The following is a 20,570-nucleotide window of genomic DNA, read 5'->3' as shown; positions in this document are numbered from 1 at the left end:
GTCTGAATGGTCGTGTGCCCCTCAAACTCATGTTAGAATCCCAACATCCAAGATGATGATGTTGAGAGGTGGGGCCCGTGGGAAGTGCTTAGGTCAAGAGGATGGAGCCTCCATGGATGGGAGTGGGGCCCTTACAAAAGGGACCCCATAAAGCTCTCTCACCCCTCCGCTCAATGAGGACATGGCAGAGAGGTGCTGTCTTTGAGCCAGGATCTGATCTGTGGTCATCTTGACCTTGGACTCACCACTCATTAAGGGCGGATGGGTTGCACAATGAAATATCTCCTGCCTCCATGGGGAGAAGATTGATGGGATCATGTTTTCCCTGGGGGAAGGTTCTGCACTGCTTGGACTTGTGGTCAGGCCCCAGCCTAAGCCAGATCCTGCTCTCTAATGATCTGGGTTGTGTCACCCTGAGCCAGGACACCCCCAACACCAACATCCCACAGAATATGCAGATGATGGGGCAGGGAGGGAGTCTCCAGGGCCCAGGCCAAATGGGATGATGGTGCTGCTCCCTTCCCCAACCTGGTCTTAGCAAAATTTTCACTCTCTGGATGTGGGCTCAAACATCAGAGGCAGCAGGGCATGCGTGGAAAGGCAGGCAGCGCTGCCTGAGGACTCTGAGCTTAGCAATGGGATACCACAATGCAGTCCTGAGAGAATCTCCAGGGGCCCAGACACCTTGAGAAACAGAGAAACAAGAAACAGCATGTGCCCTGTGCTGAGTGGAAAGGGCTCTCCATGGGGATGTTTCTTCCCAGGGGCCACAATGCAGTGTGAATGTTCATTCTCTCACTGTGAAGGCACGGGGAGGAGATGGAGGCTTTCAGAACTAGCTTCTCTCTTTCATGCTGCACATCTTCGTCCCATGCCCTGCAAGAGCACTGCCCAGCGAGCCTGTGAGCTGTGCCCCCCGCACCACAGCCAAGGGGAGGGAGGCCGGGAGGCTTCTCTGGTCAGGGCCCCACCAGCCCCTTCTGGACACAGTGCCACACTGCCCTGCCTCTGGCCCTGTGAGTCCACACAAGGCTCCTGGCAGTCTCCTCTGGGGCCTCTAGCTTCACTGTGCACATGGCGTCCAGCACAGACACATGGCTAGGCGGGGTTCCAGAGAAACCACGTTCTGCTTCAGGGGGGACAGATAATTATCTTATGTTGGCAGAAGAGTCAGTTTTCTGGGTCTGGAGTTTACACACAAAATTCCTCCCTTTGAGAAGGCAGATTAACAGCGGAATGCCTTCCACATGGCTATCTATGTAAACGATTTGTCCTGAAGTCAGTCTCTCTGCCAAATAGTGTTCTGGGTGCAACTGTGAGGAGCTTCTGGGTGAGGTTCACACCTGAATCTGCCCTCCGCAGTGAGAGTGGGCCTCATCCAGTGCACTAGGCCTGAATACAGCAGAAAGGGGAGTAACCCTCTCTCCACCTGGCTGCTGAGCGGGACCCAGTCTTCTCTGCCCCAGGACCAGAATGTGCACCTGCTGTGCTTGCTCTCTCAGGTCTCCTGGCTCGGGTTCTGACCCACACCACCAGTTCCAGGGTATGCAGCGGGCCAACTGCAAGTCAGGGGGCTCCCAGACTCCATAACTCTGTGAGCCAATTTCTTATAGTACATGCAGAGATACACACACACACACACACACACACACACACACACATCACATGTATGCATGCATGCACACCACAAACGCATACATACACATATACATCACACACACACACACACGCACACATGCACACACACATATGCAAACACGCACACCACACACACCACCAGCTCCCAGGTCTGCAGTGGGCCGGCTGCAGGTCAGGGGGCTCCCAGCCTCCATAACTATGTGCACCAATTCCTTATAATAAATGTTAGATGTTATGCTTCCCTGGAAAACTCACACTAAGACTCTCATGTTCATTATAAAAGATAATTATATTCCCATTACTTTCCCAATTTTCACAATTTTATGTACATAAATACATACATACATGTGCATGACACAGTTTAGGAAGAAACACAGCAAAATAGCCTGGTGAGTAAAACTGAGCAGTGGGACTCTGAAGAAATATTTCTTCTTTATCTTTTATTCTAATTTCTATGCGTGGCTCAATCGTGATTTACTTTTTTCAGAAAATAATAAACATCCATTTTTTCTACACTCATACTATCCACTGTTAAAGGCATTTACTTACAACCGTCACACGCATGGAAACCACCCAGTGTGCACCCACTAGTAAGTAAGTAAACAAAAGGTGGGACCATGCATATGGTGACCACACGGACACGAGCAAATCACTGGTGTGCTTCCCCCTGCATCACAGGGAGGTTCAGATGTCCTGCAGAGAGAGACTGCCCTGTCCCATGAGCCCGAAGTCAAGAACAGGGAAATCAGGTGGACAGGGACGGAAAGCAGATGTGTACTTGTCTGTCATTGGGTGGGGGGGTTTACTTTGAATGGACATGAGGAGACTCCGGAGGGGAAGGAAATGTCCTTGATCTTGGAGGTGGTCTCACAGGTGTGCACATCTGTCAAAACTCACCAAATTGGGCATTTTAAATCCATGCAATTGACGTATGAATGCTTTGTCTTGATGTGCTAATTTTTTTAAAAAGCAAACATTGCTGGCTATAATTAATCATTTGGATGAGTGCATGAACGGATGAGTAATATCCATTGTTGCCTGGCGTCTTCCTGAGGAGCCACCTGTGCACCTCGTGAGGCCTGCATGTTGAGTCTGCCTCTGATCCCAGGGTCTCAGGGCCATACCCATACCCTGGCTGCCCTGGAGGCCTCCCACGCTGGGTGGGGGGGTATCAGACTGAGAAAGCCTGTCCCTGAGGACAGCCTTCTCCTCTTACAGCTGGGAATCAGCAGACAGGACATCTTTAGGTGTGGTCCACAGGCTCTCAGAGGGTCCCAGCAGGATGGACCCCACTTGTCCACAGCTGAGATCTGCTTCTCCCCTCACCACCTCGACAGCTGTCTCCCAATGCATGATGTCCTCCTGTGCTCAACCCTCTGACCCCAGGATTTCAACCTCGGAGGAGGGAAGGGCATCTTTTGGGATGCAGGTCACTGGGAGCCCACCGCTGCTGCAGGCCAGGGCTCCAACACCCAGGCAGACCCCTGATACAATAAGAAGCAAGCATGGGAGCAAGCGTGAGACATGGAGGAGAGAGTGCCCGGCCTCCTGTGCCCGCCCACCCACACACTCATCCCAGTGGGGTCCCGACACTGGCAGCCAAACGGCCTGACTTACACAAAAGACGCAAGAACAGTAACCGTCTGCCTCATGTCAACATCAGGCAGGATTACATGTCAGCCGTGCACGTCATGCTAATGCCTATTCACCACTGGTTTGGTGGGTTTCAGGGCTTTTCTGCTAAATGTTGTTTCTCATTTAATTTTATTCCTTCCCCAAATGATGATCTGTTATATGTAATGTTGATATATTCTTAAACAATGCGAGGGTTAGGGCACTGACCTCCCACACAGTAAAAATTCCATGAATAACTTTTGAGTTCCCCAAAACTTAACTACTAATAGCTACTGTTGAGCAGAAGCCTTACTGATCACATCAACATTGGATTAGTACACATTTTGCGTGTTTTATGTATCGTATGCTGAATCCTTACAATAATGTAAGCCAGAGGAAAAAAATGTCATCGAGGAAACCATAAGGAAGAGAAAGTATATTTACAGGAATGTACAGTATGATTTTTTTTAAATCCACACACACACAAAACTTCAAAACAAATCAATGTATAAGCAGTCCTCCACAGTTCAACACCCTATCAAGTCCATCTAGGTAGACCCTCCAAAGTCCCTCCAGATTAAGACTTACTATTCTATGGATTAATGGGTGGCTCAGTTGGTTAAGCATTTGACTCTTGATTTGGGCTCAGGACATGATCCCAGCATTGTGGGATCGAGCCCTGGCTCAGGCTCTGCACTAAGGGTGGAGCCTACTTGGCATTCTCTCTCTCCCTCAGCTCCTCTCCCCTGCTCACACTCTTTCTTTCTTTCTTTAAAAAAAAATTAAATAAACACCAAAAAAGTACCATTTTAAAGAGTATCCCCAGGGGTCCCTGGGTGGCTCAGGTCATGATCTCACCTCTTGTGATTTCGAGCCCCATGTTGGGCTATGTGCTGATAGCTCAGAGCCTGGAGCCTGCTTCAGATTCTGTGTGTGTCTCTCTCTCTGCTCCTCCCCTAGTCACACTCTGTCTCTCTCTCAAAAATAAAGATTAAAAACTATTTTTTAAAAATAAGTAAAAAAATAGAGTATCCCCAGACTTCATATATCTACTGAGCACAATGTTTATATGAAATCATTCCTAAACATGTTTGTTATCATTAAAGGAGATGGGACTCTTAGTTGCAAGTGACAGAAGTTCAGCTCATGTCTTGGATCACTTACATTAAAGGTGCTGCAGGTACAGCTTGATCCAGGGGCTGAGATGCCATCGTTGGGCTTCCTCCTTTCCTCTCTGATTGCTTTTAGTTCTGCTTGGGTGTTGGTTTCCCTCTTCTGCCATAATCCACAATAATGACAAAGACTCTCTCTCACCACACTGGGAGTCTCATGAAAGGACTATGGTTGGGTCTCAGGCCCAACCCATGAACTTATAACCCTGAACAGGATGGAGAGCCAACCAGTTAGACCTGGGTCACCTGCCTGCGCCCAGGCAGGGTGTGTCCATCATCTCACAGAACCTCGGGCTGGGTGGGAAGAGCACCCTGGCATAAAGGATGGTGCTAAGCAGACAGAACCAGCATGGGTCCCGCTGTTAGAGCCAGAGGGTGAATGTGTAATCACAGTGCATCCTCTGGGGGCATGGTTTGCTGCCGTAATAAAGAGACCTGAAATACAGTGGCTTAATGAAGGTGGTAAAAGTCTCTTTACTACTAAAATAACATTGCCAGAGGTGGACAGGCAGACTGCGGGCAGTGTGGCCATCCTCCACCTGCATGGAGGAAGGGCAGGCTCACAGATCCAGTGTGACGGGAAGTGGCACGCATCAGCTCTGTCACATACCCTTGACCAGAACTTACAGGCTGCTTGCAGCTGCAAGGGAAGCTGGGACATGCAGTCACTAGCTGAGTGACTGCGAGCTCACCTACAAGGATACTGCATTAAGGAAGGGAAAGTAGATATGAGTGCCAAATTAGTACCTGCCCCCAACACTCTAGTGTAATTAGCGCTGTAATAAACATACTCACCCACTAGAATTCTAAAGTTGAAAATACCCCATGCTGGTGAGGATGTGGAACAGCTTGCTGGGGGCATGAAACACTACAGCTGCTTTGGAAATTGCTTCAGCCGCACCATTAGAGGCAGACAGGCACATGCTCTCTAACCTGGCAGTCCCTCTTCTAAGTGTTTACCCAGCAGAATTAAGGGCATATGTTCACCAAGATGTGTGTGCAAGAATGCTCATAGTAGCTTTATTGTAACCTCAGATTAAGAACCATCAGGTGCACAACAGCAGAAAGGCAAAGGAACCCTGGTCCGTTCACACGGTGGAACACCACTCGGCTGCGGAAAAGGAAGGGTCCACGCCAGGAAACGGATGAATCTCTGAGACATGGTTCTGAGTGTCAGGAGTCCCACACAAAAGCACACAGTCAGTATGTTCTGTCTATCAAGCCTGGTTAGAGGCGCTGCCCCGACTGGAGCATTCCCAGTCCTCAGAGGCGGCTGGCAGAGGGCTCTGTGCCCTGACACACCAGGGCTTGAGTTTCTCTGCTAGCAACATGCAAACAGGGTATGCTGACCTCATTCATTGTCCAGACAGGTGATTGTCCAAACAGGGGCAGGTGCCTTTGGCAGGGGTGGGGAGAAATATTTTCATTTGTCCTGGTTAATAGGCCAGGTGACTGCTTCCTTCCAGGGAAAGCTGCCAAATGATTGCCCAGTGGTCTGACCACTTACACTCATATCTGCACTTGGCTCCCACTGCTGGGTCCTGGCCAGTACACATGCTTTTGGTTGCCCCAGGTCCATCTGTGCTGGGGCTGATGCCTGAGGAGATGCTCCTGTCATTTCCCAAATGTATATGGTGACAGAAGATTTCACGAGTCTGGTGAGGGAAACATACCAGCCTGGGAGACCCTGCTGACAGGTGGAGCTGAGTATCAGACACATCAGCACAGGGTTCTAATCTATATTACCTGGAAGTCGATGTGTGGACCGATCCCCATTTTGGATAGCTCCCAGAGAGGCTTTCCTTGCCCTACCTGCATCCACCTGGCCTCACCTTACTCTCTGGAGGGGGTCTGTGAGGCCATCGATGCCTCAGCAGGATTCTGTTGGGCTGAGGTTGGTCAGGAACTCCTTGGATCTGTTTTGTTTCAAAGATAAAGTGTGGGATGAGAGATCAAATGATGGGCTACTGTTGGCTTCATTGCTCACGTTTTCATGTTCTTCCTTCTCTAACCCAAACAGAATCAAGATTTGAAGTTATTTAGGAGCTCTGAACATAGACCTTGCCTGAAATAAGAAGCTATATCTAGGAACCTCCCCACCCAACCACACACTCATAGAAGACAAGGGACCTGGAGGATGCCACGTCCGGATAGAAGAGGAGGTGGAAAGCTGCCCGCCGACCCTGCGGATTGCAGAATCCACATGTGTGCAGGAGAGGGTCTGGCCAGGCAGCTGTGTCCTAGAGCGGGGGTGGGGCTTAAGGATGGTCGACCTCTCCTGGGGTCCCTGCATCTCCACAGGGGAGCTCTGTGGCCCGTGGGACTCCTGAGGCTCCCACAAAGGCGGCTGTGCCTCTGTGCCTACTTCTTTTGGGACACCTGCTTGGGGATTGTCCACGGGACAAGGTGGATTCTGAGGGCACCCAGCAGAAGGACCACGTGGATAGATAGAGATGGACACAGAGACTGAGAGAGAGAAACAGAGACAGGGCCTGACCAGTGTGCAGCAGGTCGTTCAGAGGCCATGTTCCAGCCTCTGCAGCCCAGGTCTCAGCCACCATGCCGAGGGGCCCTGGGCAGGAACACTGTGGAGTAGGGTGGCCACCCCTGCTGACCAGGGATGTTGTGTTTCGGGGGGCTGCTGGGGCTGCTGCACAGAGAATCATCTCAGGCTCTTGGAGCCCAGGGCCCTGGTGGGGCAAACAAAGCAGACCCATCACCCAGAACTCCACCCTCAGTCCATCCTCCCAGCATTCTAGAAACTTCTCTGGGGAGAGCAGAGCTCTGGAGAAAGCCAGAGGGATGTATGCCGCCGAGGGCAGCTGAGCTCAAACCACCAAACTGGACTTTGCTGAGGTCACCCACCACTGCATCAAACCACCGAAATGCCTGGATGGAAGCAACAGGCATGTATTGTTTTGTACGATTCTGTATGTGGCAAGTGGGTCCCCGCTGATTTCCCCAGCAGGTCTGAGTGGGGTGCCAGGGGCTCAGCACATGTCAGGAAGTCCCCAGGCTCTCCCCACAAGGGGTCTCTAATTCCAAGTTTCCCCATGCAGCAGGGGTCTTGTGCAAGGTCACCTGGGCCACTTCCCATGTGAGGAAGCCAGTGTAGAGACCAGCACAAGTGATGCACCTGCTGAGGCAGAATCTGTGGAACATCTGGCCCACACCTGCCCACCGCAGTGAGATCTCCAGGATGGACGGGATGGGGGTGTCCACCTCTTCCTGTCGCCCCCAGATTAGCAGACAGATGGCTTCAGTCCTGTATATCCACACGGGCTGGTTGTTTTATTTTATTTTTAAAATTTAAAACATGTTAGTAAGAATGGCATCTACTTAAGGTGTTCAGCTGATGTGAGGAACACGTACCAGTGATCTGATGGCTGGAGCCAAACTCTGGACCTGCCTTCTCCCCACTTAGTTACTGTCTGTATGTGGTCACAGCACCTGAGGTTACACACATTCAGTAAAGGGCTGTCAGCTGGTCACTGTGCCCGGCACCAGGTCTCCAACTTCCTCCTGCGTCACTGCCACCATGTGCCCTGTGATCAACACGTCCCCACCCCAGGTGTTTCTGTGCTTGGCTTCTGCCTGTTCTTCAGATTCCACATGTAAGTGAGATCTCGCATCCTTTCTTTGTGTGTCTGGCTTATTTCACTCAGCATAACATCCTGAGATGTCCATTCTTTTTTACAGCTGAGCAATATTCCTTCGTATATACATCACTCATTGGATGGACATTTAACCTGTTTCCATGAGCGACAATTGTGAACAATGCTGCCATGAACGTGGAGGTGCAGAGATCTCTTCCAGACAGTGAATTTGTTTCCTTTGGGTAAATACTCAGGGTGGAATTACTGTACAATCAGGTGATTCTATTTTTAACTTTTTGAGAACTCTATACAGTTTGCATTCCCATCAACAGTGCTGAAGGGCTCCTTTTTGTCTACATCCTCAGAAATACTTATTATTTTATTTTATTTATTTTTTGATGGACTATTTATTTATTTATTTATTTATTTATTTTAAATAGTCTATTGTCAAGTTGGTTTCTATATAACCATCAGCCCTCAGTTTGTTCTCGGCATTCAAGAGTCTCTCATGGTTTGCCTCCCTCCCTCTCCCCCACTATTTGGCCCTTTCTTCTCCCCCATGATCCTCCGTTAAGTTCCTCCTAATCCTCCTATGTGCAAACATATGGTTTGATGGACTGTTTAAACAGAAATTGACGTAATTTTTAATTCTCTTTTAGTCATTCTGTTGCTGCTAGAACATAAACCCGTGATGGTCACATTGTGATGTCTTTCAATACACCTGTAGAAATAGCTGATGTAGGAATCTTGGCTTGAAGATCATATGGCAGGCTTATCTCTCCATCAACCCATGCCTGTACCCATCCATGAGTATTTCTTTTTTTTTTTATTCATTTCAAGCTTCCAACTTTGTTCTTCTTTTTCAAGGTTTCTTTGGATATTCTGGGTCCTTTCTATTTCTGTATACATTTTAGATTCAGCTTTTCAATTTCTACCATAAAATTTGCTTGCTGTATTTTGAAATCTCTTTTTACAATAGACTTGTGAATTGTATGAAATATTTGAGTATGAAAGTATATAAAAGAATAATATATCATGATCAAAGGTGGTTTGGCTCAAGATGCAAGGTTGTCTTAACATGCAAAAATTAATCAATGGAATTCAGAATATTAAGATAATAAGAGTGAAAATCCATATAATTATTTCAGCATATGTAGATAAAGCACTCTACAAAATCTAACTCATGATTTTTTTAACAGCTCAGAAAATTGGGAATAGAAGTCCACTTTCTCAATCTAATAAGGTGTATCCATGAAAAACCTACAGCTAAGATCATTCTTAATGGTGAAATATTGAACGCTAAGATTGTGAGCAAAGTAAGGATGTCTCCCCTCACCGCAACTATTCACCAGTGTACTAGAGGTCATAGCCAGTGCAATAAGGCAGGGGAAAAGAAATGAAAGGACACAGATTAAAAAGGAAAAAGGAAAATTGTCTCTACAGAACATGCTTGTTTATGAAAGAACATGCCACTCCAAAATGTACCACTTTGGCATCTTGATTATTTTGAGCTGAAGGCATTTGAGAAACAACAGGCGCAGGAAGGGTTCTTTGACCTCCCACCTTCTACCTAAAAGCAGGTTATAAAAATTTCCAGTGAGGCCTCACTGCACCAGAAAGAAAACAATCCTTTTACAGACGTTGGCATGGATCAGTACTAAAAACCTACTAAAATAAAGTTTATCTTCCAATAGCTTCCCCCACCCCCAAATATTCCCTAGTTACTGTCCCACAATTTACTGCCCCTTGACCAAGCCCCTTTGCCTTTTCATATCCCCACGATTTATTGTTTTTGTTTAAAAATTATATAAGCTTTGGTTCCTAATGGTTTCCTCAGGTCTTCATTTTCCTTCTAAAGACACTTGTATGCATGTAAAAGTATCAAGCAAAATGTCCATTTTTTCCTCTTAATCTGTTTTATGTAGTTTAATTCTTAGGTCCAGCATGGAACCTAAGAGAGTAGAAGGAAGGTTTCTTCCTCTATATGTAAATTAGGAAATCCTAAGGAATCTACAAAACAACTACAATGAATAAGTGAATTAGGCCAGACGGCAGCATCCAAAATTAATGTACAAAAATTAATTGCAAATTTGTGTATAACTGAAAAATAAAACTTTAAAAACAATTCCATTAGCAATGCTATTTTTAAAGGAACTAGATACACAGTGATCAATTTAACAAATGACCTGTAAGATCTCTATACTGAAAACCATGCAATATTCTGAGAGAATTTAAAGAAAACCATACCGGGGCGCCTGGGTGGCTTAGTCGGTTGAGCGTCCGACTTTCGCTTAGGTCATGATCTCGCGGTTTGTGGGTTCGGGCCCCGCGTCGGGCTCTGTGCTGACTGCCAGCTCAGAGCCTGGAGCCTGTTTCAGAGTCTGTGTCTCCCTCTCTCTCTGACCCTCCCCTGTTCACGCTGTCTCTCTCTATCCTAGAAATAAATAAAAATATTTAAAAAAATAATAAAGAAAAAAAATAAATAAAGAAAACCATACCATGTTCAATAGATTGGGTGATTTAGTATTATTAGCATGTGAATCCTCCCCACATTGATCTATAGATTTAACACACTACTTATTATTTTAAAATAATGAAGTTTTGGGGCACCTGAGTGTCTCAGTCAGTTGAGCGTCTGGCTTTCGCTCAAGTCATGATCTCACGGTTTGCGGATTCGAGTCCCGCGTTGAGCTCTGTGCTGACAGCTCAGAGCCTGGAGCCTGCTTCGGATTCTGTGTCTCCCTCGCTCTCTGACCCTCCCATTCATGCTCTGTTTCTCTCTGTCTCAATAATAAATAAACATTAAAAAAATTTTTTTAAATAAGCAAAATAAAATAATGAAGATTTAAAAACAGTGCCATCATCGCCAGCAAAGAGCGATGTACCTACGGAGCTGAGTAGTATTTAGGCCTTGGGGGAAAAGGTCAGAATGTCTTGATTCACTGAGTGTGACAAACCTCTCTTGGGCACCCACTTTCCCCCAAGCCGAACTGCTGGCTTGTAGGAATACTTGCAGGAAGTTAGGGATAGGGGGTAGAAAGGCAGATGGAAAGGGAGGAGAGACACAGAAACCAGGAAGATGCTGGAGAGCAGGTGCTGTGTGGGGCGGCGACGGCCAGGCTGAAAACAAGTCCCTGCAGCCCAGGCAGCTCTGAGCAGGTGAGAAAGAGATGCTGTCACCACCCATCAGGTGAGAGTCTACGCCTTCCCAGCTGCTGTGAACGGTTATGGGCTGCGGGGACATTAGACATGTCAGTGTGTCTCGGGGATGACCTGATCCAGACCCTGAAACTGCAGACACTGTGATTGTCAGTAATGGTTCACATCACAGCCTTTTCAGGTCCGTGGGTGTTTCCTCTGACCACACCCACAGGAGCAATCATGTGAGCGACAGGTCTGACAGTCCCGAGCACATAAGGGGCCGCAGTCTCTTCCAAGTTTCACCAGCTCTTCCATTTCTCTGATTGTTTCACGGACACCAGGAGAAGGGAGGATGGGAGCGGAGCAGGGACGGCGCTGAGGCCAGAGCAGTGCCCACCTGGAGACCCCACAGCCTCCCAAGCAGCAGGGAACCATCATCTTGTCACCCATGCAGACCGTTCCTCCAGGGAGGACGTTACGGGACAAGTCAGAAGTCCCACTCGTGGGCTTTCCCCTGAGATAAGCCTCCAGGATCTGAATCCAGAACGATCCCAAGGGAAACTCTCCTCTTCATGTTCCAACTTGGATGAGAGCTTCCCTGAGTCCAGTCATATAGTGCAGCCTCTCAGGGCATCAGGAGCTTGGCCACACATGCTGCAGGCCTGGGCACCCCTTCTTCCTCCCTGGGAGGTGGGGCACCCTTGGACTTGCCTGCAGATGCACCAGGTCTCCCCAGCAGCACTCAGCCTCTTCTCTTCCTCCACTCATTGCAGCACACAGGGTACAAAAGCACCCACTCCAGGTTCACCAAACAGATGGAGTGTGACCACACAGTGATAACAGAATTCAAAGGCAGAGAGAGGAGTGAAAGTGACACAAGAAAATAATCTGTTTCAGTGACAACAACACCAGGAAGATAGTGGGCCAACATTGCAGGGACTATTACTGGAGATCTGAAAACACATTCAGGTTTATGTAAGGAAAATGTGAAACAGAGGCCCCAGGGTTCATGCAGGGGTGAGTGAAGGCAGATGAGTATGTCCAGGGGGACAGTGGGTACATGCAGAGGGCAAGGGTGCAGGTGGGTGCTTGCAGGGGAGCAGGCAGGTGTGTGCAGGAGAGTAGGTGGGTGCATGCAGGGGGCAGGTGAGTGCACGCAGGGGGGTGTGTGTAAGTGGGCCAGGGTTAGGATCCTGTCCTGCAGCTCTATCCCAGCCTTGGAAATATCATGGTGAAATTCCAGATTCCATGCTAAAATGTTCTGTGCCAGTCCTTGCCCCAAACCCTTTTTTATCTCATGCCTCAAAGCTGGGCCCCCTTAGGGCATGAACCAGGACTAGGGTTAGCACCAGGTCCCCGGAAGCATCATGTATCGAGTCACCAGCAGTGCAGTGATCTCCCTGGAGGGCTGACTTGAGGGTGTGTGTTTTGGCACATTTCAGGCTTAGGGTTTGGGTTCAGGGGCCTGACAATTTGTGGGCCAGGGTTAGGTTTGGCCTCAGGATCCACTTCTGCAGCTCCATTCTAGCCCTGAAAATATCACGGCGAACTTCTGAGTTCCTCACTGAATTATTCTGCACATGGCATGGGCCCCAAACCCGTTCTTTCCTCAGAATTTGGAGGTGGAACAGGCCTGAATGAGGAGGCAGGTCCTGCGTTGGAGTGGGGGTTCCAATGGGACTACAGCCCCATTTTCATCTCAGGGGACCCAGCTCAGCCTCGTCTGGACCCCTGCCCATGGACACCATGAGACAGTAAATGTGCCTTGTTTCAAGCTGCCCAGTCCACTGAATGTTGTCATGTGCCAGGATCACTGATGCCAGTGTCTTCACATGTCTGGGCATATTTACATCCTTCTTTTTGAAAGCCACCTGTGCCCTTGGGAGGTGATGCCACACCATGTACTGGTCGCCGTGGGCTACACGGAGACAGCTGCCATGATTTCTCCATCGCTCACAGTGGCCGAGCACGTTCAATGAGGATCTTTGCATGTGTTTGCAGGGATGAGTCCACACAGGCTCAGTCACAGGGCTGCACCTGCACAATGCAGGTACACAGACTGCCTCCCCAAAGGGGCATCATGGTGGGTAGAGTGTCAACAGTGAAGACGCCAAGATCAGAAAGAAGATTTCACTGCCTCCACTCTGACCGAGATCTGCACTCTCTAATTGATTACTTCCAGCCACCCCTGAACTCCAGGGAGAGACCCTGCAGGCAAAGCATCCCCTGCTAGAACCCACACCACACCCTCAAGCAGCAAGGACTGTCTTGAGCCACTGAGACCTTGCCTGGGTCTGACCCCAGGACAATGATGGGCCTGACCTCAGTACCCCCTTTCACGGATCCACCAGCCTTCACTCCCCTGTACATGCACCCACCAGCCTTTACTGACCCCTGCACACACCCATCAGCCTCATCGGCCCCTTGCACAAACCCAGTGCCCCTGCGCACGCGCGCGCACACACGTTCCCCTGCACACACTCAATGACCCCCTTGTGTGTACCTGTCTATCCCCCTGCACACACCCACCTGACCCCATTACACACTTATCTGCCTTCATTCCACTTACATGCACCTCCCCGACCCCCTGCACGCACCAATCTGCCCCTCTGTACACACCCACCTGCTCCCTGTCCCGCTGCATGTGCCCACTTGCCCCTTGCCACATACCCACCTGTTCCCCTGCTCATACTTACCCACTTTCACTCCACTGCATGTAGCCACATGCCCACTGGCACACGCCCACCTGCACCACTGTTACATGATCACCTGCCCCCTCTCCCCCTACATGCACCCACCTACTATCTGTTGAAAGACACTGTTATTCCCATCCCCCAGAATTGGGTGACAACTTTTGCAGCAGCCATTGAAGTGGGAGACAGTCCATCCCCTTGTCTATGTTTTGAGAAGTTCTGAGCTTCTGCACAATGAGACCCCCCATTGTCTTTTTCTGAGGGTGCCTTTTACAGCTACCTGAATCAGCACTTGCAAAGCTTCCAAACTCCTCCACCTCTTTCTTCCTTGAGAATATCCAACTCCTGTTAATAGGCCTTTCCAGACACTTGCCCTGCACCAGGTCCCTTTCCACACTTATTTCCATGGTTCAGGCATGCACAATAAGCAAGCACCCCATCAGCCTATCGAGAGTACCTGGAGGCCCTCCAAGCCTGTGGAGGTTGGGTTGGTCTGGAAACCCCTGCACAGCAGGAGGAAACATCACCACCCAGAAGTTCTTCAGAGATACACCTTTCAACTGACCAAGCTCAGTCCCCATTTGGAATGGATGCCTGATGTGTTCCAGGGCTTGCCAGTATTTATATAGCTCCCAGGTGTCTTAGTGAGGTAAACTCCAGCAACCCACCAGGCTGAGTCCTGGAAAGGCAGTCCAGTCACCTAAAGCTGTACCTTTAGAGAGAATGCTCACATTTTTGTAGGATATGGCACAAAATAGGCAGGGGTCTTGTACCGGCAACAGCCTACTCCCAACACCCAGCTTGGCGGCTTGCCCTGTTCCAGGATGCAGACTACCTGAACCTCCACAGTTCATGCATACACAGTGCGTACCTCCTCAACCTGCCAACGTCAGTGGGGGTCCTTCAGGCCTGTGGGGGGCCAGCTGGTCCCAAACCTCCTGCTTGGTCACCTGACTGTTGGAATCAAAACCCTGCAAATATTTCCGTGACATCAGTTTTAAACTGGTGATAATCAGTCCCAGTAGATACCTGGCTTCTTCAGCCATGGAGCCTCCCAAGTGTCTCTTACAGGAGGATAACAAAGCCAATCTACCCAGCTGCACCCTGGCAAGGAGGTCCACTCTCTTCCAGCTCAGCTTTCAAAGGGAATAGATGCATTTGTGTTGGCTCAGGCTTGGAAAGGGTATATTCTGCGCATCCACAAACAGCCCGCTCCTGAGACCCGTCTTCTGAACTTTTCTCTGTACAGATTCCCTCGGTAAATCCAGCTGTGTGGGATGTGCATGTGCCAGCCTGGTGCATCCAGGAGCCGACAAGCCAGTGGAATTCGGGCTGTTCCCAACGAAGATGATTGAGCTATCTTTCACGTACAGGATTTCTAAATATTTTAATAAAGAAGAAATCAAACAGCCACAAGCTACTTTGTCACAAATTCCCACACCAAGAAGAAAAACACAATCCAGTTGCATTTATCCACGTTACCCCACTAAACATCGCAGGATGCCCGCCTCGCGTACTCCGCCGCCCCCGGGCTCTGCCGCCGGGCCTACGGGCCGCCAGCCGCTACTCAGCACCAGCACCGGCGGCGCCCGCGGTCACCCGCGGTACTCCCGCCCGGCACCGCACTAGCCAGCCCGCGCCCCGGAGGGGTCCTTCAGGCCTCCTGCCGGGCAGCCCTCCTCCGGGTCCTTGCCCGGTTGCGTAGCAGCTGCGAGGACGCCGACTGAGCCGGAAGCAGCGCGCGGCGCGGAGTGAGCCCCCCGGGCTGGCCCGCGGGGTCCTAGGCGGGACCCGGTCGGAGAAGGACGGGATTTGGGGAGGAACGGGGACCGGGGCGGGACGCGACTGGGGCGGGACGCGACTGGGGCGGGGTGGGCGGGGGCGCGGGACCAGGTCGGGATGCATAACCGGCGGGCGCGGACTGGGGAATGGCTGGCCACAGGCGGAGGAGTCCGTGGTCTTACTTGTTTCCCCCCAGCAGGCCCAGCGTTAGGACCCACCATCCTTGGGCCCTGGGCAGGAGAAGGACGCGTCGTTGGTTGCACGCAGCGGTGTGGGGGCGAGGGCACTCCGGACTAACGGGGAAGGTTGGTTCCCAGATGTGTTGGATGCCAAAGAAATGTTAGCTTAATGAAAGACAGCTTCCGCACTGGATGGTGAGGACAGTGACAACCACTGAAACTCTTCGAGCTTGAAGCTACAGGGCTGGGTTTGGCTTTTAAACAGGTCACTCTGCTCCAGGGTGGAGGTGGAAGGGGCACTCCCTCATTATGCTTACCAAGCATCTGCCACTTCCCAGGCACTGCTCATGAAGGTGAGGGTACCTGGGTAAACATGGCTCAGCCCCTACCTGAGCAGAGGCAATGGCACTGCAGTGGTACAATCAGGGAAACTCGGGGTCCTGTTGGTATTTTCCACCTCCCACGGTGTTCACACCCTTGCCTTAGCTCTTGCCACAGTAGACTGTCAACATTGTGTCTCTTTTCCTCTGAACCCAGCACAAGGTCTGCTCATGGTGAATGCCCAGTAAGAGCCCGATGGCATCATTTCTATGTGCCTAATTACCTCAGAGTCTGGACTATTGCACATTCTCAGTACCGTTTCAAAGGTTCTATTTGGGAGTGAGGAAAGAACAGAGCTAGAGATGATGTCACACCTAGGTGTTGGCACTAGCTGGCTGGTAATGTCTTGTACAGATGAGGGATGTGAGGATCGATGTTTGGAGTGGGCAGGACCTAACTATTTGTGGTTTCACATGTTATTTGTCCCTGCTTGGTAGAATATACTAGTCCAAGTCTAGTAGGTATTTGCCTACCTGAGTCTGCTGCCAACGGAAGCTATTTTGGTGGAGGTACAGATTTGGCATCATCAGCATTTAGGAGATACTTGAAATAACCATAGAGAAGAGGGTTGGGAGAATGTCCACACTGAGAGAGGAAGATGCACCTACTGACCGAAGCAGGGTGAAAAGTGAAGGGGAGGTGAGAGTCATGAGGTGGGTGGTTGGGAATGCACATTAGGTGTCTCTGGCTCTGTAGGCTGTCATTCAGTGGGAAGAGCTCAGGCTTACAGAGCACTGTCTGTGTCTCACATTGACTGTATGACATGGACACTGGCTTTTGTCCTCGTTTTACCAGTGAGAAAACTTGTCTATGTACAGCTTGTAAAATAATGTCTTTAGGAGTGGGAGTGGCTGTGAACATAGCTGTAGTAAGGAGATGACATAGGGTCCACCACCTGAAGAGGATTTGGGTGAGGACAAGATTATAGCCCCACAGTGATGCAACTGGCAGCCAGGCTGGTGATGAATAGAGAAAGGTGTAAGTGTGTCCTTGGGCCCTGCTCTCATCAGCTCCTTCTCTCCCTGGTCCCAGAAGAGGAAGAAATGCATTTGGTTGAGGAAACCAACCAAACCAACCTGTTGAGGAAATCTACTTAACAACAGCCTCTTTTTGAACTTCCCAGACAGTGACAAGACCCCCTACACACGCACCTACCCCAGGCTGGACAACCAGGAGCCGGGAGCCAATGGCCAGCGACAGAGCCAAGCCCTGCGAGCTCGACCAAGAGAAATATGATGCTGATGACAACGTGAAGATCATCTGCCTAGGGGACAGCGCTGTGGGCAAATCCAAGTATGTTGGGAGATGAGGGAAGGAAGACCAGCCCCACAGCAGGTCGGGGTTATTAGAAAAATCTGCTGGAGGCACAGAGGATCATGGCTTCTGTAGGGTGGTAGGGAGTAGTCTTGGTTGGAGCCCAGGTGTGTGGGGGGGAACCAGGAGGAACACAGCAGTAGCTGTGCATGTTGAGGGAGGAAGGGGGGAGCAAGTCAGAAGGACTGAGTGTATAGAGCTTTTTCCAGGAGTCCTAGCAGCAGATATGGGGCAGGTCACCCTGTAGACTACTGAAGCAGTCCAAGGTGAGGAGGTCAGAACAGGGGGATCCTGCATGTGCTGTGTGGATGGGAGTCTGTGAGGTAGAAACAGTGGGAATGGAGACCCTGTGACAGATTGATTAGAAGGGGTGTGGATGCTTTCTTGATGGAACCCATCCAGATTAAGCAGAGTGGAAAGAAATGACGGCTGGCTGTGATCAGTGTGGAGACTGGCTGAATCATAACTGACTCCAGTGCCCATGTGCACGGTTTGGGACTCCCACCTGTAGAGTTGAGGGGGGGCCTCTACAATGCTGGCAGATCCCACACGTCCCGTTCTGCCTTCTCAGCTTGAGTCCTGTCTCCTAGGTGCTCCAGATCCCCCTTGTCTTCCAGCTTCATCATTATTTAGCTTACCCTTTGATTCCAGGGGCTTTGCTGATTTTTAGGCCGTCTTCATGAATTCACATTCTATCTACCCCACCCCATACATGCACACTGCAGCTCTAGTTTAGTGTCTTACAGTTGCTCTGACCGTCTTCAACAACATGCCTGTGCAATGAAAATGAGGGTGAGTCTTGTAGCTGAGGGAGATTACACAGTAAATAACACCCCCTTTTTCCCCAGCCAAGTTTAGTGTTTCCCAGCAAACAGGGAGCACGAATCGTAGGCCGGCAGAGAGCAAGCTGTCAGCTCATTAGTAGATGGGGGCTTTGGAGAGTGTAGCTTGGTGTGAGGCCCAAGGTGGCCTGCCAGCTTCCTCAGTGCTGCTTAGCTCACAGTTCAATGCTACTTTCTTACAAGCCTCACTTAGGACAACAAACACAAAATAAGAATCCAAGAGGTTGCCAGGACTTCAAAGATTACCACAGTGTTGACTGCTGGGCCCACCCCAAGCACCAGGCTTTCTCTGAAATGCCATTCTTGTTCACACAGCATGTTCATGCCTCTTGATTCCATTGCCTCTTTGCACCTGTGTTTCTGGCCCCCCAAGCCTCTGCTGAGAGTGGACTTGAATGACGTAGTTCTTCCACTGCTTGTGAGCAGGCATCCTCAGAGGGACTGCCTTCTGAGGGGGGCTCTTCCTTCACTCCTGCATGCGCCCCCTTCCCAAGCAGAATGTCCTCCCCCAACAACCTTGTCCAACCTGGCCAGCTTGTGATCTGATTGTCCTGCCTGAGCCCACTTTAATGGACACGCACTCCACAAGTGCTGAGTCCTACCAGGGTCAGACACTGCTCTAGGCGATCAGTAGAACCTCTCCCTGTGTGCCCACTTATCACCATGCCACTTGGAGCCTCAGCCAGTGCTCTGTACATTTTCTTCACGTTTTCTATACCACTGGGTAGTGGTGGCCCAGCACTGGGAGGAACCCATGCTCTGACTGCAGCTTCTCTTTCTACAGCTCAATAAGCCGTCTTCCCCTTGGGAAGGTGGACTTCAGGCTATTTTGGGCCTTACCTTTCATAAAGATTTCTGTGGACCTCAGATGCTCCTTCTGCTTACTAACAAAACACGGCCTTCCCTGATCCACTCTTTAAGAGAGGTTTGCACCCTGACCCAACCACTTAAACTCCTGGCCTTCCTATCTGTGTGTGTGGGATGGAAAGGTAACAAGGCCTACTTCACAGTGTGTTCAGAGTTACTAGCCCAAGATTTCACACATGGTGGTTCTTCAGTGGATCTTAGTTTCATCTTCCCATCTTCCACTAGTTTGACCTGATGAAGAAAATGAATAAATACAGTGGCACATGGCTGGCTTAGTTGATAGAGCGTGTGACCATTGATCTCAGGGTCATGACTTAGACCCCCCACATTGAGTTATAGAGCTTACCTTAAAAAAATAATAAAATCTTTAGAAAAGAAAGAAAATGAATAAATATGAATCTTCAAAATAAATTAATGCTTAATTCAGATGCATTGCTGGTTTTGGTTGATGGCTTTTATTTTTTATTTTTTTCTTTTATAGTTTATTGTCAAGTTGGTTTCCATATATTCCATTGTTCTCAGTATTCTCATGGTTTGCCTCCTTCCCTCTCCCCAACTATTTTTCCCTTTCCCCTCCCCCGTGGTCCTCTGTTAAGTTTCTCCTGTTCCACTTATAAGTGAAAACATATGGTAGCTGTCCTTCTCTGCCTGACTTATTTCACTTTGCATAACACCCTCGAGTTCCATCCACGTTGCTACACATGGCCATATTTCATTCTTTCTCATTGCCGTGTAGTATTCCATTGTATAGATAAACCACATCTTCTTGATCCATTTGTCAGTTGATGGACACTTAGGCTCTTTCCATGATTTGGCTATTGTTGAGAGAGCTGCTATGAACATTGGGGTATATGTATGTGCCCCTATGCATCAGCACTTCTGTATCCCTTGGATAAATTCCTAGCAGTGCTATTGCTGGGTCATAGGAGAGTTCTGTTGTTAACTTTTTGAGGAACGTCCACACTGTTTTCCAGAGGGGCTGCTCCAGTTTACATTCCCACCAACAGTGTAGGAGGGTGCCCGTTTCTCCACATCCTCGCCAGCATCTAGAGTTCTCTGATTTGCTCATTTTAGCCACTCTGACTGGCGTGAGGTGGTATCTCAGTGTGGTTTTGATTTATATTTCCCTGATGAGGAGGGATACTGAGCATCGTTTCCTGTGTCTGTTGGCCATCTGGATGTCCTCTTTGGAGAAGTGTCTGTTCATATCCTCTGCCCATTTCTTCACTGGGTTGTTTGTTTTTCGGGTGTGGAGTTTGGTGAGTTCCTTATAGATTCTGGATATTAACCCTTTATCTGATATGTCATTTGCAACTATCTTTTCCCATTCCGTTGGTTGCCTATTAATTTT

General features: G+C 49.5%; 1 protein-coding gene across 7 annotated transcripts in view; it reads left to right on the top strand.

Moving 5' to 3' along the window:
* The first annotated feature begins 15,564 nt into the window (after positions 1 to 15,564).
* The window catches only part of RABL2B (RAB, member of RAS oncogene family like 2B), a 25,275-nt gene continuing 20,269 nt past the window's right edge, over positions 15,565 to 20,570 (top strand). Inside the window, exons 1-3 of one of the 7 annotated variants that reach the window (XM_039236679.1) lie at positions 15,570 to 15,648; positions 15,833 to 15,941; positions 17,324 to 17,489. In XM_039236679.1, the coding sequence (XP_039092610.1) occupies positions 17,383 to 17,489 (107 nt within the window). In that variant the 5' untranslated portion in view covers positions 15,570 to 15,648; positions 15,833 to 15,941; positions 17,324 to 17,382. Of the gene's footprint in view, positions 15,649 to 15,832; positions 15,942 to 17,323; positions 17,490 to 20,570 lie in introns of those variants that run through there. The other 6 variants (XM_039236675.1, XM_039236688.1, XM_039236694.1 and 3 more) reach the window with 6 other exon arrangements.

This window comes from Hyaena hyaena, unplaced genomic scaffold (assembly GCF_003009895.1).
Source record: "Hyaena hyaena isolate Hyena2069 unplaced genomic scaffold, ASM300989v1 scaffold_4, whole genome shotgun sequence".
In the NCBI taxonomy this organism is placed as follows: domain Eukaryota; kingdom Metazoa; phylum Chordata; class Mammalia; order Carnivora; family Hyaenidae; genus Hyaena; species Hyaena hyaena.
This window is presented reverse-complemented; position numbering and strand designations above follow the sequence as displayed.